The sequence below is a fragment of the Sardina pilchardus genome, chromosome 16 (genome assembly GCF_963854185.1).
Source record: "Sardina pilchardus chromosome 16, fSarPil1.1, whole genome shotgun sequence".
Classification (NCBI taxonomy): domain Eukaryota; kingdom Metazoa; phylum Chordata; class Actinopteri; order Clupeiformes; family Clupeidae; genus Sardina; species Sardina pilchardus.
The window spans coordinates 28,657,944-28,678,420 of NC_085009.1; the positions used below are offsets into that span (position 1 = coordinate 28,657,944).

General features: G+C 40.8%; 1 protein-coding gene and 1 pseudogene across 1 annotated transcript in view; both read left to right on the top strand.

The window, feature by feature from the left end:
- Nucleotides 1-20,477, top strand: part of LOC134059795 (ribonuclease inhibitor-like) — a 58,011-nt gene that overhangs the window by 34,097 nt on the left and 3,437 nt on the right. The window contains exon 5 of the mRNA XM_062516297.1: nucleotides 20,212-20,385. Within this exon, the coding sequence (XP_062372281.1) occupies nucleotides 20,212-20,385 (174 nt within the window). The remainder of the gene's footprint in view (nucleotides 1-20,211; nucleotides 20,386-20,477) is intronic.
- Nucleotides 13,042-15,197, top strand: LOC134060444 (NLR family CARD domain-containing protein 3-like; annotated as a pseudogene).

Genomic DNA, 20,477 nt, shown 5'->3' on the forward strand with positions numbered 1-20,477 from the left:
GAACCCAATTTCACTGATCTTATATGCTGTGGGAATTCTGATCCACAAGACAGCTTTAGAAATTGACGTTAGAGAGCATATTTTTCACATAAGTTGATACACAAAAGTTCTTAAATCATACCCAAACCATTAAAACATCCATATTTTGATTGATTATGATACACAGAGGTATGCTGTGTTGAAATAAACCCAATTTCACTGACCTTACCTGCCTTGGCAAGTTTGATGCTCTGGACATACTCAGAAACTACAATTCAGACACCCATATTGGCCAGATAGGCCTAAGTAAGTGTCACACTCATTGTTTCATGAAATGTTGACATGTGGCACATATTTTGATTCAGGGAGTGATAACAAACTTGTTAGTCAAATTTGAGACCTCCAGCTGCTTGTGTGTTGACAGGAGGCGGAGCCAAAGATTGGAAAATCTAGATTTCTAGGGGGCGCTATAGAGTCTGTGAATATGTGAGGTGTGGTTTTACTTCACACATATATTTTATGTCATACATAGATGTCACATGCCAAATTTAGTCTGTCTATGAGGTATGTAAGTTAGAAATTCTAACCCTAGGTGTAGATGGTCATAATTTGCATAGGTCAGACAGGCCTTGATAGGATTACACCAGTTAACTCAAGATAGTGCCAGCATGTGGCACATATTTTGGTACAGGGGATGATAACAAACTAGTATGTCAAATTTGAGACAGCTAGTGGCTTGTGTGTTGCCAGGAGGCGGAGCCAAATATAGGAAATATTGGATTTCTAGGGGGCGCTATAGAGTCTGTGAATATGTGATGTGTGATTTTATCACACACTCATATTTAGTGTCATATACAGATGTCACATGCCAAATTTAATCAGTCTAAGGGGTATACAAGTTACAAATACCAACCCTAGGTATAGATGTCCTTGATTTGCATAGTTAGACAGGCCTTGATAAGGTTACACCAGTTATAATCAACTAGAATGGTATCTGAGGAATTGCAAGAGTGGGCTTCATCAGGTGCAGATCACCAAAAGGGTCGCAACAGTACCTTATTTTTGAAAATCAGGCACACAGATCAAAAGTTATCTGCATTAACGCAACATCCAATAGGCCAAAATGCATAAATAAAGTGGTTGCTATGGTGGTTGCTAGGTAATCATGTTGGTTGCTTTAGTGGTTGCTAGGTTGACAATGTAGAGCTGGTTGCTAGGTTGTTGCTAGGGTAGTTAAGATGGTTGCTAGGACATTGCTAGGGTCATTGAGATGATTGCTAGGGCGTTGCTACGCTACGTATGGTGGTTGCTGTGCAAAATAATGCGGTTGCTATGCTGGTTCCTGCTATGGTGGTAATCATGTTGGCTGCTATGCTGGTTGCTACGTTGACGTTGAAAAGGTGGTTGCTAGGGCGTTGCTAGGGTAATAGGGATGGTTGCCAGGGGGCGTCACTATAACACTAAGCTTTGCCATGCTGTGGGCTTGCTGGATAAGGGGGTAAAAACAAAATAGTTTGTCACATTTGAGGCTTAGCTACTTCTGTGTTTCCAGGAGGCGGAGCTAAAGATGGAAAAAAAGGATTTGAAGGGAGTACTATAGTCTGTGAATATGTGAGGGTTGATGATTCCATTCCACACACATATTTTGTTATCCAAGGATGTTACATGCCAAATTGAATCAGTCTACAACACTATACTTAGAAATGCCAACCCAATGTGTACATGTCCATGAGTTGCAAATGATGCCAAAATGATGTAAAAAAATTAAAAACAACACAAGTCGGTAACAAGTATTTTTTATTTCTGTAGACATCACAAAATATCACAATACAAAATTGAGCCTTCTGTCAAGGATTCAAGGAATTGTCAGATACAGAGATATCATTGTAAAATACATAGAGAACTGGCATTCAGCTTCTCAACTTGCCTGTGCAGAGGTGTACAGGATAAAGAAAGAAGGATTTAGAAATACATGTAATTTAACGATAGGGAAGGGTGGTCATTCTGTTTCAAGTCAGATAAAATCCAGGAAAACAGTTGCTGCACCGTCTCAGATTTTGCTCTTGACTACCTTTAAGTCCCAAAACCAAGACCTGTAAAATATTTTTGCTCAATTTTATAATTCCATACCCCTTTTAACCCTTGATTTTGTATCATTTTCACTCTCAGAAATTCCTTATCTTGGAGGCCATCTTTAGGCATTGATATATTTAAAAAATATTGTTCCTAGCTTGTCCAAACTTGGTGGAAGATGAAAGACAGACATGTTCTCAGTATGACTGGACCGTTGTTTGTAGTGCATACCCATTAATTTTATATGAGGCCCTAGATAAGGAACAAGGTGAAAAACTGGTGATACTATGGGCCTTGTAAACATATTTTTGTGTCAACATTATATATGGAGAGCTAAAATATTGGCACAACATTAATAACCCATAGTATGTAAATGTGTACAAAAAGAAGTTCATACCCTTAATGTCACTGGTTTTCACACTTTTCCCCAAATCAAGGGCCTTGCAGAAAATGAGCCTGGCGAACAGGCGTTGATTTGGGGAACCATCCTTGATATACAGTAGACATGATTTGAACAAAACCTGAGACATTGCACCAACAATCTTTTCAGGTGGTAAACAGAGCAGTGTGTGTAAGTGCAGTATGGCAAGTCTATATAATGTAGTTTAAAGAGTTATGTGTGATCGGGATGCAGATGGCTTCAGGAAAGAAACTCCTTCTCAGTCTGTTCTAGCCATGTGGGAACAGAGACGTCTGCTTGACCTCAGTGGTTTAAACAGTCCATGGTCAGGGTGTGAAATGTATTTTGAAATATTTTGGGCCTCTGTACTCTTCTGGTATAGATGTCCTGCAGAGAGGTGCTCTGATGGTACCTTTTGGCAGTAAATGTCAAGTGTCTGTAAAAGAGAAAATGCATATATTACAATTGACCCTGTCCATGAATATAATCAATGCAAACTACTCAGTTTTGTGTGACAAATAAAAGCAAACCCACACTAGCAGCCTACAAGTCAGGTGCAATAGTTAAGCAGGGTTTAGACCAAAGATTCGCGACGAGCCAAGCCGAGCCGAGCGGTGAAGTTCTAAAACCTTGCAACTGCAACTAAACATGTTGAATGCTTTGAGACGGCTTGCAACAGCTTGCAACTCCATGCAACCTCTAATTCACACCGCTGCAACTCTTCTTTGGTGTGAATTGGGCTTTAGAAGTAATGCAGATGTGTACTTTGTTCTGTTTTCAAAGAAACTTGCTTTTAAAATCTTCTAATAAAGAGGACTATTTAAGTAACTGTAATGATCATGATTACTTTCTGGAGTAATGCATTAAATAGCACATATATGACAAACAAATTAGAGCATGCTCAATAACATACCCTACAGCCCTCACTATGGAACAAAAAAATTACATTCAAAACACACAAACACTTACACCAGGTTGAGGGCAGTAGCCACGGCTACCAGACATCATCAAGTAGAAGGTAGTGCAATCAGTACAGACCGACTTCACCCTGGACAGTTGATGGAGCCCACTACATCAACACATGAAAGGAGGGGATAAACTAAACAGCTACAGACACAAATACATGCACGCATAATATAATGCTATATGCGATTCTACGTGTATGAGTGTATGTATGTGTGTCTCTACCAGTGGGGTATACTATGAATCTCGCTGAACATAACCTGGATCGACAAATACAAAAGTCGCAATCAGAGATGAGTGGTATCACAAAGCTCACTGACGGGTTGAATTTGTCAAACCTGTGGGGTGTCCTACGAAGCTCGATTAGTGGCTTGGCGAGGTATGTTGCGCTCAAAGCCAGGGTATGCTGTCATACGAAAGTGGATTTGTTTTAGCGTCACTGTATCACCATGGTATCTTATGCTCGCAACCAAACCTGGTCGGGAGCAGGTTATGTGCTAACTTATAACTCAAATCGTGAAAAATCACCGCCCTCTGACTAATCCTACTGACTACTGACCAATCAATTATCTTGAAAAACGAAGTCATCTCACGTGTGAGAATCTACTGGAGCAGCTCCGCCTCTTCAAACATTTTGAAACTCGAAGCCGCTTTTAACTATGTTGCGCATGCAGATACCGAATCGCTACCATGGACATGCATACCATACAATATCTGATGACCATCGATTTTTTGATGTTATAGGTTAGACACTAAAAAAGACCACCCTAGATTTCGCTACCGCTCATAAATGCGGAAGTAATCGTTTTTAAACCTAGGCTGTCTTGTGCGTCTCCGTGTTTCCCGATTGGTCAAAATCACCCCAACCACGAGAACGCGCACAGATCTGAGCTGAAAGCCTAGTTTGACAAATTTATCACATACCGCTGTCGTAGGATCACTTAACTTAATACCCGAGTTAAGGCTTTGTGCAGCCTCGATATGTCTAGATAACCTAGATTTGTCTAACTTGCTTCGTAGGATACCCCACAGGTTGTCCGCACCAGTTGTCCGTTGTCCGGGGCATTTAGCGACAGTTCAATCACCTTTACAACATGGAGAATCCACGAGCGAGAGCTGTATATTTTGCCCATTTCGAACAAGTCATGATAATGAACTCCTATGAGGAGTAAAACAGTCAGATCACAGTGCGGGGAAATACCACTGTGATAAATAAGAATGGGGAACAGTGCTGTCAAAAAATAGCCCATGCGGTGAATGCGTGTTAAGTGTAAATATTTTGCAGAATTGTATATAAACTATGACCAGGTTTAGTTGTGAGCATAAGATACCATGGTGATATCGCAACGCTAAACAGAGCCACTTTCGTGTCACAGCATATCCTGGCTTTGAGCGCAACATACCTCGTTAACCTCGCTAATAAGTGAGTGAACTTACTTGCAGGCTTGGAACTTCTTCTGTATGAATCAGGGCAGCAGTCCTCACAGCACACTGCCTGCAAACAGAGGGAAACAAAACACACAGAACATGAAAAGACCGTCACTGAAGCACTACTACAGCAACGATCACACAACAACAACAACGATCACACAACAACAATGATCACACAACAACAACGATCACACAACAACAATCACACAACAACAACAACAACGATCACACAACAACAACGATGATCACACAACAACAATGATGACAAACAACTATCACACAACCAAACAACTATCACACAACAACAACAACAACAACAATCACACATCACACAACAACAACAATCACACAATCACACAACAACAACAACACGATCACACATCAACAAAAACGATCGCACAACAACAACGATCACACAACAACAGCAATCACACAACAACAACAACAACGATCACACAACAACAATAACAACAACAATCACAAAACAACAACAATCACACAACAACAAGGATCCCACAATAACAACAATCACACAACAACAACAACGATCACACAACAACAATGATGACAAACAACTATCACACAACCAAACTTTCACACAACAATCACACAACAACAATGATGACAAACAACTATCACACAACCAAACAACTATCACACAACAACAACAACGATCACACATCACACAACAACAACAATCACACGATCACACAACAACAACAACAACATGATCACACATCAACAACAACAATCACACAACAACAACAATCACACAACAACAACAATCACACAACAACAATCACACAACAACAACAACAACGATCACACAACAACAACAACAATCACACAACAACAACAATCACAAAAAACAACAACAACAACAATCACACAACAACAAGGATCACACAACAACAACAATCACACAACAACAAGGGGCCCGTTGCACAAAAGCAGAATTAAGACATCCGGGATAAGTTACTGAGCCGCGATCACTGAATCCTAAACAAGAGCATACCGGCTGAATTGGTTGCACAAAGACCAATCCAGGATGAGCAGACACGGATTCATCAAGCCAGGTGTAAGTTATTCGGTGTATGTGCGCGTTCTCGTTTCTCCCCCAAATAATCGCGGTTGGAATAAAAAAGACGCGAAAAATAGCGTCATGCACACAAAGTGAACATCCGCTTTTGATATAGACTAACAACGAGGTAAAGTTTTACTTTTTTGAATGGGGGATCATGATTATTTCTGTTACATAGCGGGAGTAGGTGTGGCAGATCAACTGAATGCAAATGTACGTATGCACCCACATGTGAGAGCTTCCTTGTCTCGGCACGCAACGTCATTAAGGAAGCGCTTTGCCACCGCAAAGATGCACAAAGTATCTTAATTTGTCTTAAAAGCCGAATTAGTTGAAAACACCTTCGAAAAATGTCCCCTCCACTTCCAATCAACTAGCCTACAGCAGCCTATTCATCAAACATCTGTCAAAAAAGAAGCAAACAACGAGTAGGCTATGTTATTAATTATAAGGCCACCATAATTTAAATGACATCCATATGGTATTAGGCAGACATTCTGCTGTGTTTTGCGAGTAAATGCATGTAGCAAATAATATATAAATGGAATCTACAGCTCTTTAAAAAAAATCACGTGGAGGTCTCATTTGAATGACAGCTAGCTGAACCAATCAGATAATGTAATTACCATTAGAATAAACTTATCTTGGATGTTAGCCTGGTCAGGAGCAGGCTAGCTCCACAGAATAAATCGCCATGGTAACTTATACCATAACATATCCTGCTGCCCCCTATCCCGCTTTTGTGCAACTGGATCACGGATAAATTGAGCCAGGATAACCAAGATATCCCGGGTTAATCCCTTATCCTAGTTTTGTGCAATAGGCCCAAGGATCACACAACAACAACAACAATGATCACATAACAGCAACAATGATGACACAACAACGATCACACAACAACAACGATCACAGAACAACAACAATCACACAACAACAACAACAACAACGATCACACAACAACAACAACAATGATCACACAAAAACAACAACGATCACACAACAACAAATATCCCCATCCAAGAGCATTTATATGCCTACAGTTAGTGTTCTTTTTCAAAAACAGTCTACAACAACCATCAGCCCACCAAAACAACACACAACAACGTTACTACCAGCGCACACAACAACAACACATGCAGCACAGAACAACAACAACAACAACAGACCACAACAGCAGAGGGGTTTCACAAAAGCAGAATTAAGACATCTAAGATAAGTGATAAAGTGAATAGTGTTGTCTGGTCATCCTTGCGCAACTCGTTTCACTAACGCCAATCCAACTATGTCAAGCCAGGTGTAAGTTTTGATATCAACAAAGTAAAGTTTTTCTTTTTTGAATGGGGGATCATGACTATTTTCTAAATACGGTATGACAGTAAAAGTAATGTAAAAGTGATGTAAAATACCTGCCAATTGCCGTTGCAGTAGACCATGATATGACGATATGCTCCATAACACAACTGTTAATGGAAGCAAGGACTGAGGTGTCAATGCCAGCATGCTTCAGCCTCTTCAGGAAGTAGACAAATGAGTAGCCAAACAAGGATAAACAAAGGCCTTGTTTACTCCTTTCTGTGAGTGTACTGTTGGAGTCATATAATGAAATGCAAGCCATACTTCAGGATATCAGGAGCAAGGATCTGTGAAAACATAATGAAATTAAAACAAAAAAAGACAAAGATATGTCTAGAAAACATTGCACCTGTCAATTTTATCACTGCAATTCATAGACATTTAGTATAGGTGAGAAAAGAGTAAAACTGTCATTCAAATACTAGAATAGGCTTCTCAACTCCACAACTTCCAGTGTAAACACTGTTTTGCAGGAGTAGTTCTTATGCAGGAAAATACATAGCACGTTGGACATTAAAAACTGCATTGTAGCCTATACTGCAAAAATGCTATATTTTGGAGATGGGAATGATGTTGTCCTGCTTTTTTTTTCCAGAAAAACGTTAGCCTAACAACATTTTTGGTCACATGAATTACCCAGACTCACAAATACAGCTTATTACATGAAACTGACCAGCTTAATTTAATGTCAAAGACCATGTCAACTAATGGAAAAGTAGGATTATATCGCCATCGCACTCATTTCGATCATTTAACCATAAAGTGTCGTGAACAATGATTTATTTGGCTAATTATCATGTATGCCCACGCCTTTTACACTCAAGACATTGTTGTAATAAGAAATTGCACTAAATTCGCGTGATTCTAGTCGTTTTACAGCATTAACAAGGAGCTTTGGTCGGTCAGGAGACAAGTATGCCTTTATTTCTTCGAAACAACAACAACAACAACATTATTATTTACTACATTTACATCGCTTAACAACTTATCCCACATGGCTCGTTCTCGCTTCCGTTTTCTTGTGGTTGCGTGTGTCACATGACAGCAATCAGCTGGAGCGAATGACAAATTTTGCCACTAGACATGTGCAATCGATCAAAATGTCATTGTTGGCACATCAAGATTGACAGGTGTACAGGAATTACATAAGTAAAGGTTTATTATTGATTAAATGAAACATGCAAATAAATGTCCGATGGGCTTACCCCACCCTGACATTCAACCGTTCACTAACATTAAAAGGTTTCGAGAGAAAGCTTCGTTGGACACATGAAAATCCCTAAAACTTATAGCATTTTGCCTGGCGTAAATGGACAGACACGCTGTTTCCCTATACATTGGAAGTAGGCTATGTGGGCGCTTAAGAGCGTGACATTGTACGCCAAAAGCATGAAATGCGTCAAATAACACGCCAATTTAAGAAACCGGCGTGTCATTTTACTCCTTTTTTGGTGAGATCAGGCTGCTCAACTAAATTGTGTTCCGTTCTGATGGTTTGTAGCCTAAATGTTGTTTGAAAATAGCCTTTGAATCATTTAAATGCCTTACTGAAATTACCAAGTTAAGATAACATCACCCGTCACTGGGCTGGGAAATTACAAAAACCGATCCCCCTCAAAACCGACCGCTCGGCTACTTTAGTAAACGGCTTTACGAATTAACGTGTACTGTGTTTTCGTACACATATGTACTAAATACGTTTTGAGATCAGGCTGGTCTAAGTGCAGTAATGATATGCGTGTATAGCAGCATTATAAGAGCAGTATAATATGCGATATGACCTCAGATATGTGCAGCTGACTATGGAGTATAGTCTACAGTAAGGATTAGCAGTGTTAACAGTAGTGTTATCAGAGCAGTATAAATATGTGTGATATGATGACTATAGTTATGTTATGTACAGTTGACTATGGAGTATAGTCTCTACAGTAAGGATTAACAGTGTTAACAGTAGTGTTATAAGAGCAGTATACAGTATATGTGCAGCTGACTATGGAGTAGCCTATAGTCTACAGTAAGGATTAACAGTGTTAACAGTAGTGTTATCAGAGCAGTATAAATATGGCTATATGTGAGATATGACCACAGATACACTTGACTATGGAGCATAGTCTACAGTAAGGATTAACAGTGTTAACAGTAGTGTTATCAGAGCAGTATATGGCTATGTGTGATATGACCACAGATACACTTGACTATGGAGTATAGTCTACAGTAAGGATTAGCAGTGTAGGCCTATAGTGTTATCAGAGCAGTATAAATATGTGTGATATGACTATAGTTATGATATGTACACTTGACTATGGAGTATAGTCTACACAGTAAGGATTAGCAGTGTATAGTGTTATCAGAGCAGTATAGATATGGCTATGTGTGATATGACCACAGATACACTTGACTATGGAGTATACTGTAGGATTAGTAGTGTTAACAGTAGTGTTAACAGAGCAGTATGGGTGTGTGCAGTGTATATGTACAGTTGATGATGGAGTAATATGGTGCTGTTCAGAACATCTCAGTCAAAGACAGAACGATGTTGTGACTGTGGTGTTGTGCATCATATCGTTACCATATCGGAGTTACACATTTTAACCCGAGAATATCTCCTAATCTTGCAGGAATATTTTCAAATGAAATGTGCTCAATCAAGTGTCCAACCAAGATGCTTGCTTTTGGAGAATTATTTCCATATTGGGCTTAATGCCACTGAGGGAGGGGGGAAATACTGCTTTTCATGGTTACTGAGTTACAGAAAAACATGTTTTAAAAGCTTCCTGAGCACAAAATCCTAATGCCTGACACTCCAGTTGTCACAATCTTCAAAAAGCTGTAACTGTTGATATAGGGCACATAGAAACAAAGCTTTTGTAAACTTTAACGGATTGGTTATCGTACCAGATGTGTTTTGTAAACTTTGACGGATTGGTACACGTACCAGATGTATTTGGTAAACTTTAACGGATTGATACTTGTACCAGATGTGTTTGGTAAACTTTAACGGATTGGTTATCGTATCAGATGTGTTTTGTAAACTTTAACGGATTGATACTCGTACCAGATGTGTTTGGTAAACTTTAACGGATCGGTACTTATACCAGATGTATTTTGTAAACTTTAATGGATTGGTTATCGTATCAGATGTGTTTTGTAAACTTTGACGGATTGGTACTTATAACAGATGTGTTTGGTAGAGATACAGTTTTATTCTTTACCCATACCCAGCTTCATTACTAAATGGTTGGAGCAAATATTTGGCAGGACTACTTTCTGATCCCGGGATGTCCACCTCACCTCTGCAGTAGTATTGCTACACTCTGCACTGGCTGTTGGTCATCTAGTCCTTATCATTGTCCAGTTTAGTATGTAGACCAGGGGTACTCAATTAGAAACTCAAAAGGTCCACTCACCAAATTTGTGATATGTAAGGGTCCGGAACAGTGTATTTCCAAAATTTGAAAAAGAAGTAGGCTAAATTAAAAGGCAGTAAATAAAAGGTTTATGCATAATTCTGCTCGACGTGAACATGCTTTGTTTCATTATGACGTTTCAAGTTTCCACTTTTGATAAGATTAAGTGCAACTGTCTCATTACCTCCGTCAATTAAGGAGGTTATGTTTTCATCGGGGTTTTGTCTGTCTGTCTGTTTGTTTGTTAGCAAGAGAACTTGTTTCTTAACTGGGAAGAAACAATTAAATTTTGAGAGTGATCAGGATCACCATTTGGAATCCAGGAGGCGCTTGGTGAAGGTCTGCGCTCTTGGAGTGCTAGTTAGAGATTAAACACATTGGTTTCGTTCGTGATCCCCGCAGGCACCAATGCATATTTGCCAGCCCTGACGTACTGTCTGAACTCACGATTTTCGGAATCCAACTTTCACTTTTTGTCAATTTTGGAGCACGTAGCCTACACCATGATACTTGCTTGGCTTGCTAAAGATACAAATACCGCTCGTAAATCGTTGTTGTAGGCTTACGCTAGCTTTCTGATGTCCTGTGGGTGAGCCCAATGGAACGGACTGGTAGGCCACTCGCAGACCAGGCGCTCGCAATGAGTTGCCACAGTGATGTTGGCTATTCAACCACTAGGATTGGGCGCGAGCTACAGATGAGTGATCGGAAACACAGGTAGAAATCTCAACCCAATGAAATCTCGCTTGGATCACTATGAAAAAATAATTAAATGAATAAAATCTTGTTTTTGCTCGGTCCGGATGTCACTACGTTTGGGTCCGGATCCGGACCGGAGTCCGCCTATTGAGTACCCCTGATGTAGACCATCAGACTGTAGGCCTGTCATTTTGGTTTCATAGTAGAATATGCAATATTATGTTTGTGTACAACTTTGCATCAACAAACAGCAACATTATTTAGCAAAATAGAAATGATCAAAATGTACTTTGTAAAGCCATGTAATGTCATCACAACAATGCATTTGAAGTGGGATATAAGATATGCTCATTGCTCACAAAAAAACATATATCTCTACACTCTAAAGCGTTCAAGGAGTTGTATGTGAGAAAGATAATGTGAGCCGCAGCATTGTGGCAAATGTTAGCACAGCATTCTGATTCTTTGTTTTTAATGTAGCTTGTCATGATGAGATTCATTTGAATGGTATGAGGAGTGGCTGAAACATGGAACAAGTCAACACAAAACAGGACGGCAGTCTAAAGGGGCAAAGGTAGGCTACTTAGTATATGATATAAATTATGTTTCTTGAAGAATTTGCATTTCTTGTTCTTTGCTAAACATCTTTCTTATAGTTTAAAGGTGTTAAAGCCACTTTAAGAGAGAAAAAGTAGAGACTTCTAACTGCCATTTTGTGGTTCTTTCATGGGAGCTGTGCATAGTTCAAGCACTTGGAAATGATAGCTTCTGTTTTTGTCCAACAGATATATCAGCCATCAGCATGATCACATTGCACATTTGTGTGATCAATCAGTTTAGAGGATAAAAGAAAAAGTATGGCAAAATATTAAGGATATCTCTACAACATGTCTATAGAAAATAATTATTGTTTTTTTACACCACAGCTCATTCCATCATGAGAGGCCTCCATCACCTGTGCCCACTTGTGTGTCCATGAAGAGTGACAAGTCAATGGAGTTCCCCATGAACTTCAAAGATGGTGATGTCATGGATGGATCAAGGCAAGTCCATACAACATCAACAGACTCCTATAATAAGCAGCTTTTGATGTGTTTACTAGGCCAAAAAAGTAAGGATAGGAAGAGATTTGGGCAGGTCGTCCTATCCAATGACAGTCACAGACTGCGTTATCTGCTTTGACTGTGAGGCGCTGTAGAAATATGATACACAAAAGATAAGTACATTACAGGTACTGTAAACCTGATACGGCATTCTTGTTGTGGGTCGGTTCCACCGCTTAACAAGCCTGTCACATAAACGCCCTCAAATCAGCCCTTAGTATCAGCATTTCTGAAATATAGGGTGCTACTGACAACAGAATCTAAAGTAGTGGACTTCTGGTACTCTCTATGGTGGATTCCATTATCTGTTGACATAGTACAGCCAAACGGATAAATTAACTCAAACAGGATAGTCTTCAATATGTAAGATGCAGATGTTATGCGTCTTATAATGCTAACTCCAACTTCCTTTCAGTAAACAGATTTCTGGTCCAGTTCATCAAAATCTTTAGTTTAGGCATTGGACAGATGTCAGTGTTTTAAACATGCTTGCATGCACAACTAATGGAAGTCTATTTGTGGTTTGTTTTGCCCTAAATACTCAGTGGTCAAATGGAAGAATGCAAATCAGATGGTTACAGTGACCAGATTACCCAGCGGGACCTCAAGCACATATTCCAGGTTGAGATGCAGCTATATCATGCAGCACTGATATACACGTTTTGGCATAATGACATTCACAAAGACATGTGACATTCACAATGCAGAACAATAGGACTTATTGAAAAGCTGGGTATTGTAGTGCAAACTATAACCAGATATTTATACACCAGGTGCTTGAGGAGAAGATCATCACCTTTGTGAAGAATGAGCTGAAGAGATTTGAAAAGATTCTGAGTCCAGATTACCAAGAACACTTTGAGGATAAAGAGCAGGATGAGAGTGATGCCAGAGAAGGGGCTCTCAAGATGGCACTGCACTTCCTGAGGAACATGAAGCAGAAACATATCGCTGACAAACTGCAAGAAAGTAAGAATTACCTAGTGTCTTGTATTACATTTATGAATGAATGAAACCTTTACTGCCCCAAGGGGAATTTGTCTTGCACTCAATGAAGCCACATTGAACATTTAAGCACAGACAACAATGGGGGCAACAACGGGGGCAACAACAGGGGCAACAACGGGGGCAGCCGTGGTGTACTGGGGGGCAGCCGTGGTGTACTGGTTAGCGCATCGGGCTTGTAACCGGAGGGTTGCTGGTTCAATCCCCGACCAGTCCACCACGGCTGAAGTGCCCTTGAGCAAGGCACCTAACCCCTCACTGCTCCCCGAGCGCCGCTGGTTGGGCAGGCAGCTCACTGCTCTGGGTTGTGTGACTCACCTCACTGTGTGTTCACTGTGTGCTGTGTGTTCACTAATTCGGTTAAATTGGGTTAAATGCAGAGAACTGAATTTCCCTCACGGGATCAAAAAAGTATATATTCTATTCTATTCTTTAACAATAAATAACAGTAAATAAATACTTAAAAAAGACACAACAAACATCTGGTAACAATGAGGACGTAGAGAATACAGAACATTAACATCAACAACAACACTATCAACACAGCAATGATAGTGATATGCAGTCCCATGCATCAGTACACTAGCTAAGATGCTTAAATACAATTAAATAAATAATAAATGGTGCACATTTAAAATGTCTATGTGCCTGAGTTTGATCTGTTCAGTAACTCCTCAACACAAATGATGTAATGGCACATATTATGGTGAAATAGATTAACAGTATGTTTCTGGTGTTGGTGGCTTGATGGACATGATTGTATTGTTTTATGTTTTATTTTCTTGTGAATTAGACGAATATGATGTGGTTTGTCAAACGGAGCTGAAGAGAAATCTCAAGAAAAAGTACCAGAGTGTGTTTGAAGGAATACTGAAGCAAGGGAGCTCTGCTCTGCTAGAAAAGATCTACACAGAGGTCTACATCACAGAGGGAGGAAGTGGGAAAGTAAATGAGGAGCATGAAGTCAGGCAGATTGAGTCCAAATCCAAGAGATCAGCTGAGCAGGAGACACCAATCAAATGCACAGACATCTTTAAGCCCTTACCTGGTCAAGACAAACCAATCAGAAGTGTCATCACAAAGGGCGTAGCTGGCATTGGCAAAACTGTCTCAGTTCAGAAGTACATCCTGGACTGGGCTGATGGGAAAGAAAACCAGGATATCCACTTCATATTTCCACTGCCTTTAAGGGAGCTCAACAGCATGAAACACAAACAGCTCTCTTTGATGGATCTTCTTCACCACTTTTTCTCAGAAATAAAGCAGCTAACTTTTCCCAGCCAGGGGAAGTACAACGTGTTGTTTATCTTTGACGGTCTGGATGAATGTCGACTCACGCTAGACTTTCAGAAAAATGAAATTTTGACTGAAGTGACAAAGGTCGCTTCATTGGATGTTCTGCTGACAAATCTCATCAAGGGTAATCTGCTTCGCTCTGCTCTCCTTTGGATCACCTCTCGACCAGCAGCAGCTAATCTAATTCCTCCTGAGTGTGTCGACCGGGTCACAGAAGTACAAGGGTTCAGCGACACTCAGAAGGAGGAGTACTTCAGGAAGAGGATCAGTGATCGGAATCTTGCCAAGAAAGTCATTTCTCACATTAAATCATCAAAAAGCCTCCACATTATGTGCCACATTCCAGTGTTTTGCTGGATTGCTGCTACTGTTATTGAATTTATTCTTAAGACTGAAGGAAATAAGCAAGTTCCAAAGACTTTGACAGAGATGTACACGTATTTCCTTATATTTCAAACCAAGCAGAGGAGTCTGAAATTTGAAGGAGTTTATGACACAGACCCACAGTGGAACCAGGCTAGTCTCCTTACTCTTGGAAAGTTGGCCTACGAGCAGCTGGAGAAGGGCAACCTGATCTTTTATGAGGACGACCTGAGAGAGAGTGGTATTGATGTCAGAGAGGCAGCAGTACACTGTGGCATCTGCACCCAGATCTTTCAAGAAGAGTCAGGCCTTCATCAGGAAAAGTTGTACTGCTTTGTGCATCTGAGCATCCAGGAGTACCTTGCCGCGCTTCACGTTCTTCTGATGTTAATTACAGAAGGGAAAGACCTAATGTCCTCACAGAAACCCTCCAGAGTAGCGAAAAAGAGAAGAGTGCATGCATCCATGAGCACCTTACTGAAGAGAGCTGTGGACAAGGCTTTGAAACATGAAGATGGCCGCTTTGATCTGTTCCTCCGTTTCCTTCTTGGCCTCTCTCTGGAATCCAACCAGAGACTCTTGAAAGGCCTGATAAAGGAAGTACAACATGAAAGCAAAGAGGAAATAGGCAGCTACATAAAGAGAAAGATCAGGGAGATGCCATCATCAGAAAGAGTTCTCAACCTCTTCCACTGTCTGAATGAAGTCAATGATCACTCCTTAGTGGAGGAGGTCCAGAGCTTCCTGAGTGCAGGGACACTTTCTGCAGCCAAACTCTCATCCACACAGTGGTCAGCTCTTGTGTTTGTGCTTCTGACGTCAGAAGAAAAGCTGGATGTGTTTGATTTGAAGAAGTACAGCAGGTCTGATGAATGTCTCCTAAGGCTGCAGCCAGTAGTGGAGGAATCCCAAAAGGCTCTGTAAGTAGGACATCAATAGCTATGGGCGGAAATGTGTGTGTGTGTAATTTAAGCTGCTGTTAAGTATGAATCAGAAGCACAAGAACACTAATGCACTTATGGTCTCTGTTATAATATCAAAGTCCTTTCTAGAGAGTCTGTTAACTGGTGGAATGTTTTCCCATTTCAGGCTCAACAGTTGTGGGCTCACTGAGAGGAGCTGTACAGGTCTGGCTTCTGTCCTCACTAAAGCATCTTCAAAACTGAAACATCTGGACCTCAATGACAACAGTATTGGAGATATTGGGGTCCAAGAACTGTGTAGTGGACTGGGTAACCCAAACTGTGCACTGGAGACACTAAGGTAAGACATTTCAGTATTCCATAATGATCAGATTTGTGGCTTCATTTATGCAGTGTAGGCTGACAAAGCACACACACACACACACACACACACACACACACACACACACACACACAGGCACACACACGCACACACACACTTTTATGCAGTATGGTGCATGTGGGGATGTAGCCTCAGTAGGCTGACAAAGCTGTCTCTCTACAGCCTGTCATACTGCAATATTGGAGAGGAAGGCTTCAGAGCTCTTGCATCAGCACTGAGATCAAACCCCTCACACATGAGAGAGCTGCAGCTGAGTGGGAATAAAGCAGGAGACTCAGGAGTGAAGCATCTTTCTTCTCTTCTGGAGGATCCCAACTGTAAACTGGAGAAACTACAGTGAGTATCACAAGACCAAATATTGAATTTGACAGTGACAGCTGCACCACTGAGTCAGTCAATCACTCTCTCACTCATTTACGCAACAATCAAACTATAACATTATAACACAAAACACACACACACGGGCACGCGCACACACACACACACACACACACACAATAACATTATAACACAAAACACACACACACACACAGTTATGTGGCTTTATTTAAATGGTCATGTATTTGTTTGTGTGTGTGTGTGTGTGTGTGTGTGGGGGGGTTATCATCATATAACAGTAATGTTGCAGATGGCACATTATATGTTCACACAGCATTGTCAGGTTGATGTAAATTCTCAAAGTCTATTGTTAACAACACTGGCACATTTACAGTTTTTTCTGAATGCTAAAGCACTAATCGTGATCCTTGTAGCACAATTTCTAAAACTATTAACACATATAGCAAAACCACTCACTGAGTTTGCAAAACTAAAAGCACAAACACTGCTTTGAACTCAGTTTGCAATTTTGTAACACACACTTTGCAAAACTGTAGGCACAATTCACTGCACAACTCTCTTTTTGCGGAACTTTAAACACAACTCACTGCTTACACTCAATTGCCAAATTTCCAACACACTCCTAGCAAAATCATACACATGTATGGCTATCATTAACACTATTTTGCCAACTGTCTGGCACATTTTCACATGTGAAAACTGTTTTAGATCATTAGTTCAATCAGCCTAAGCAGTGTAAATAAGGCACATATAAGATATCCGTGTGGAGTACAATGGAAGGAGCAGGAAGAGTGAGAATTAGAGGAGGCCTAGGAAGAGTATGTGGAGGTGAAGGAGCGAGAGGGAGAGGACGACAAGGACAAGGAGCCCGGTGCCTTGGACAGGAGGACATTGCATGCAATGTACTGTAGATGAAATTTTGTGGCCGTACCCAGAGAGATGTCATGATGTAGACAGATTTTTTTTTTGTCTCAGTGAAATTACTATTTTGTGTTTTGACTTTGTATTTGTTTTGATGAGTGTGAACACCAATACTTGAAGTTTGGATTCCTATATGTTTACAGAACTATGACAAAAGTATGACCTCAAACTGACATACTGTAGCCTACCTTGTGCACAGAGAAAGCAAAAGCCAGATGTGTCTTGTATTCATACCATCAGTGTGTAGTTGACACAATGTGTGCTTAGTAGATGATGGCTTGTGTTTACTGATTGATACAGAAACACAATTTTTACAAAGGTGTGAAGAGTTAATCAAGCTGCGTTCGCTTTTGCAAGAGAACTACAATGTTTTGATAATTTGGTGAAAGGTTTTGCTATTTGTGTGTAGAGTTTTGCAAAAATAGCCAATAGTTACAAAAAAAGTGTTTAACCAATCAGAAAAAACTGTAAGTGTTGTACTTGGAAAACTATATATTATTTTCTGGTGCATTGACTAAATTCTTTCCTTCTAGACTCTTTGACTGCAGTATCACAGAGAAGGGCTATGCTAGTCTGGCTTCAGCCCTGAGGGTAAATCCCAAATACCTCAGAGAGCTTGATCTCAGAGGAAATGATCCAGGGAAATCTGGAGTCAAACTTCTCTTGGACCTGAAAGAGGATCCACAGTGTACATTGAGCAATGTCCAGTAAGTATATTTCTGGAAGAACAGTGGACAGTCCAGTTGTGTGTCAATGATTATCAAAAGCTTCGCATGGAGATATGTTATTAAGATTGTGAAACTTCAGACTGTGTGCCATTAACTGTCTTGTGGTGGAACACCTTGTGTAGAGATTCAGTCTCTACTATCCAGACATGAACATGGTATTTGAAGAGACCAGATAAGATAAGGTGCTGCAGAGAAAACTGAACCTGTGAGATTTAAAGCTGCAGCACCAGGCCAAGCAGATAAATTAGTTACACACACACACACACACACGCGCGCACACGCACACGCACACGCACACGCACACGCACACGCACACACACACACACAAAAAAGAGTAGCATACATAATGCACTCTTTCTGACAACAGCATATGTAGCAGTCGTCATTTCATTATTACTCGATTGTCTGACTTGCCAAAAGTCTTTGTTTCTTTCTATGCCCACATCAGTGATGTTTATGTCAGCTGAGATAAAAGGTGTGTTGTCCTCCTTATTTGTCCAGGTTCCTGAAGAGTTGTGCTGCTGAGGAAGCCTGTGCTGCTGTGGCTTCAGCTGTGGGTTCAAACCCCTTACTCATGACTGAGCTGGATCTGAGTAGACTCATACCAGGAGCCTTGGGAGTGACTCAGCTGTGTGCTTTACTGCAGGATCCACACTGCACACTGCAGACATTACGGTTAGTGGTTGTTGTTGCATTCACTTCACATAAAACAGCTGGGGTTAAAGGTGGTGTTGCTGATGTTGATACAAAATCAATCATCATTGTTTTCTTAATCACATCAACATAAATAGACTATTCCATGTCCTTTCTTTTGCCATATAGAAGTGCAGTTTTGTGAAATGTACACAGTGTAGTGTGTTCACTACAGTGAGGCTGTTTCATTGTAAGATGCTCTGATGTGTATCAGTGATGATAATGCAGCTGTAGCAGCAGCTGTAAAGGGGGGTGAGTGATGAATCTGATGTGTATCAGTGATGATAATGCAGCTGTAGCAGCAGCTGTAAAGGGGGGTGAGTGATGAATCTGATGTGTATCAGTGATGATAATGCAGCTGTAGCAGCAGCTGTAAAGGGGGGTGAGTGATGAATCTGATGTGTATCAGTGATGATAATGCAGCTGTAGCAGCAGCTGTAAAGGGGGGTGAGTGATGAATCTGATGTGTATCAGTGATGATAATGCAGCTGTAGCAGCAGCTGTAAAGGGGGGTGAGTGATGAATCTGATGTGTATCAGTGATGATAATGCAGCTGTAGCAGCAGCTGTAAAGGGGGGTGAGTGATGAATCTGATGTGTATCAGTGATGATAATGCAGCTGTAGCAGCAGCTGTAAAGGGGGGTGAGTGATGAATCTGATGTGTATCAGTGATGATAATGCAGCTGTAGCAGCAGCTGTAAAGGGGGGTGAGTGATGAATCTGATGTGTATCAGTGATGATAATGCAGCTGTAGCAGCAGCTGTAAAGGGGGGTGAGTGATGAATCTGATGTGTATCAGTGATGATAATGCAGCTGTAGCAGCAGCTGTAAAGGGGGGTGAGTGATGAATCTGATGTGTATCAGTGATGATAATGCAGCTGTAGCGGCAGCTCCTGGCACCGCCCATGAAAACACACACACACACACACACACACACACACACACACACACATACACACACACGACGCACACACACACACACACACACCCAAACAGTGTTGTGAATGTGACAGTAATGTTGATTGTCCTAAAGGAAATGAAGATGAAGTATTTCTCCTACTTCTCTCTACAGCCTGTATAACTGCAGTATTGGAGAGGAAGGCTTCAGAGCTCTTGCATCAGCACTGAGATCAAACCCCTCACACATGAGAGAGCTGCAGCTGAGTAGGAATGAAGCAGGAGACTCAGGAGTGAAGCATCTTTCTTCTCTTCTGGAGGATCCCAACTGTAAACTGGAGAAACTAGAGTGAGTATCACAAGACCAAATACTGAGTTGCTATCAGTGCATTTGACGTTGTGTTTTATCTCTTTTTCTCACACGAACACACACACACACAC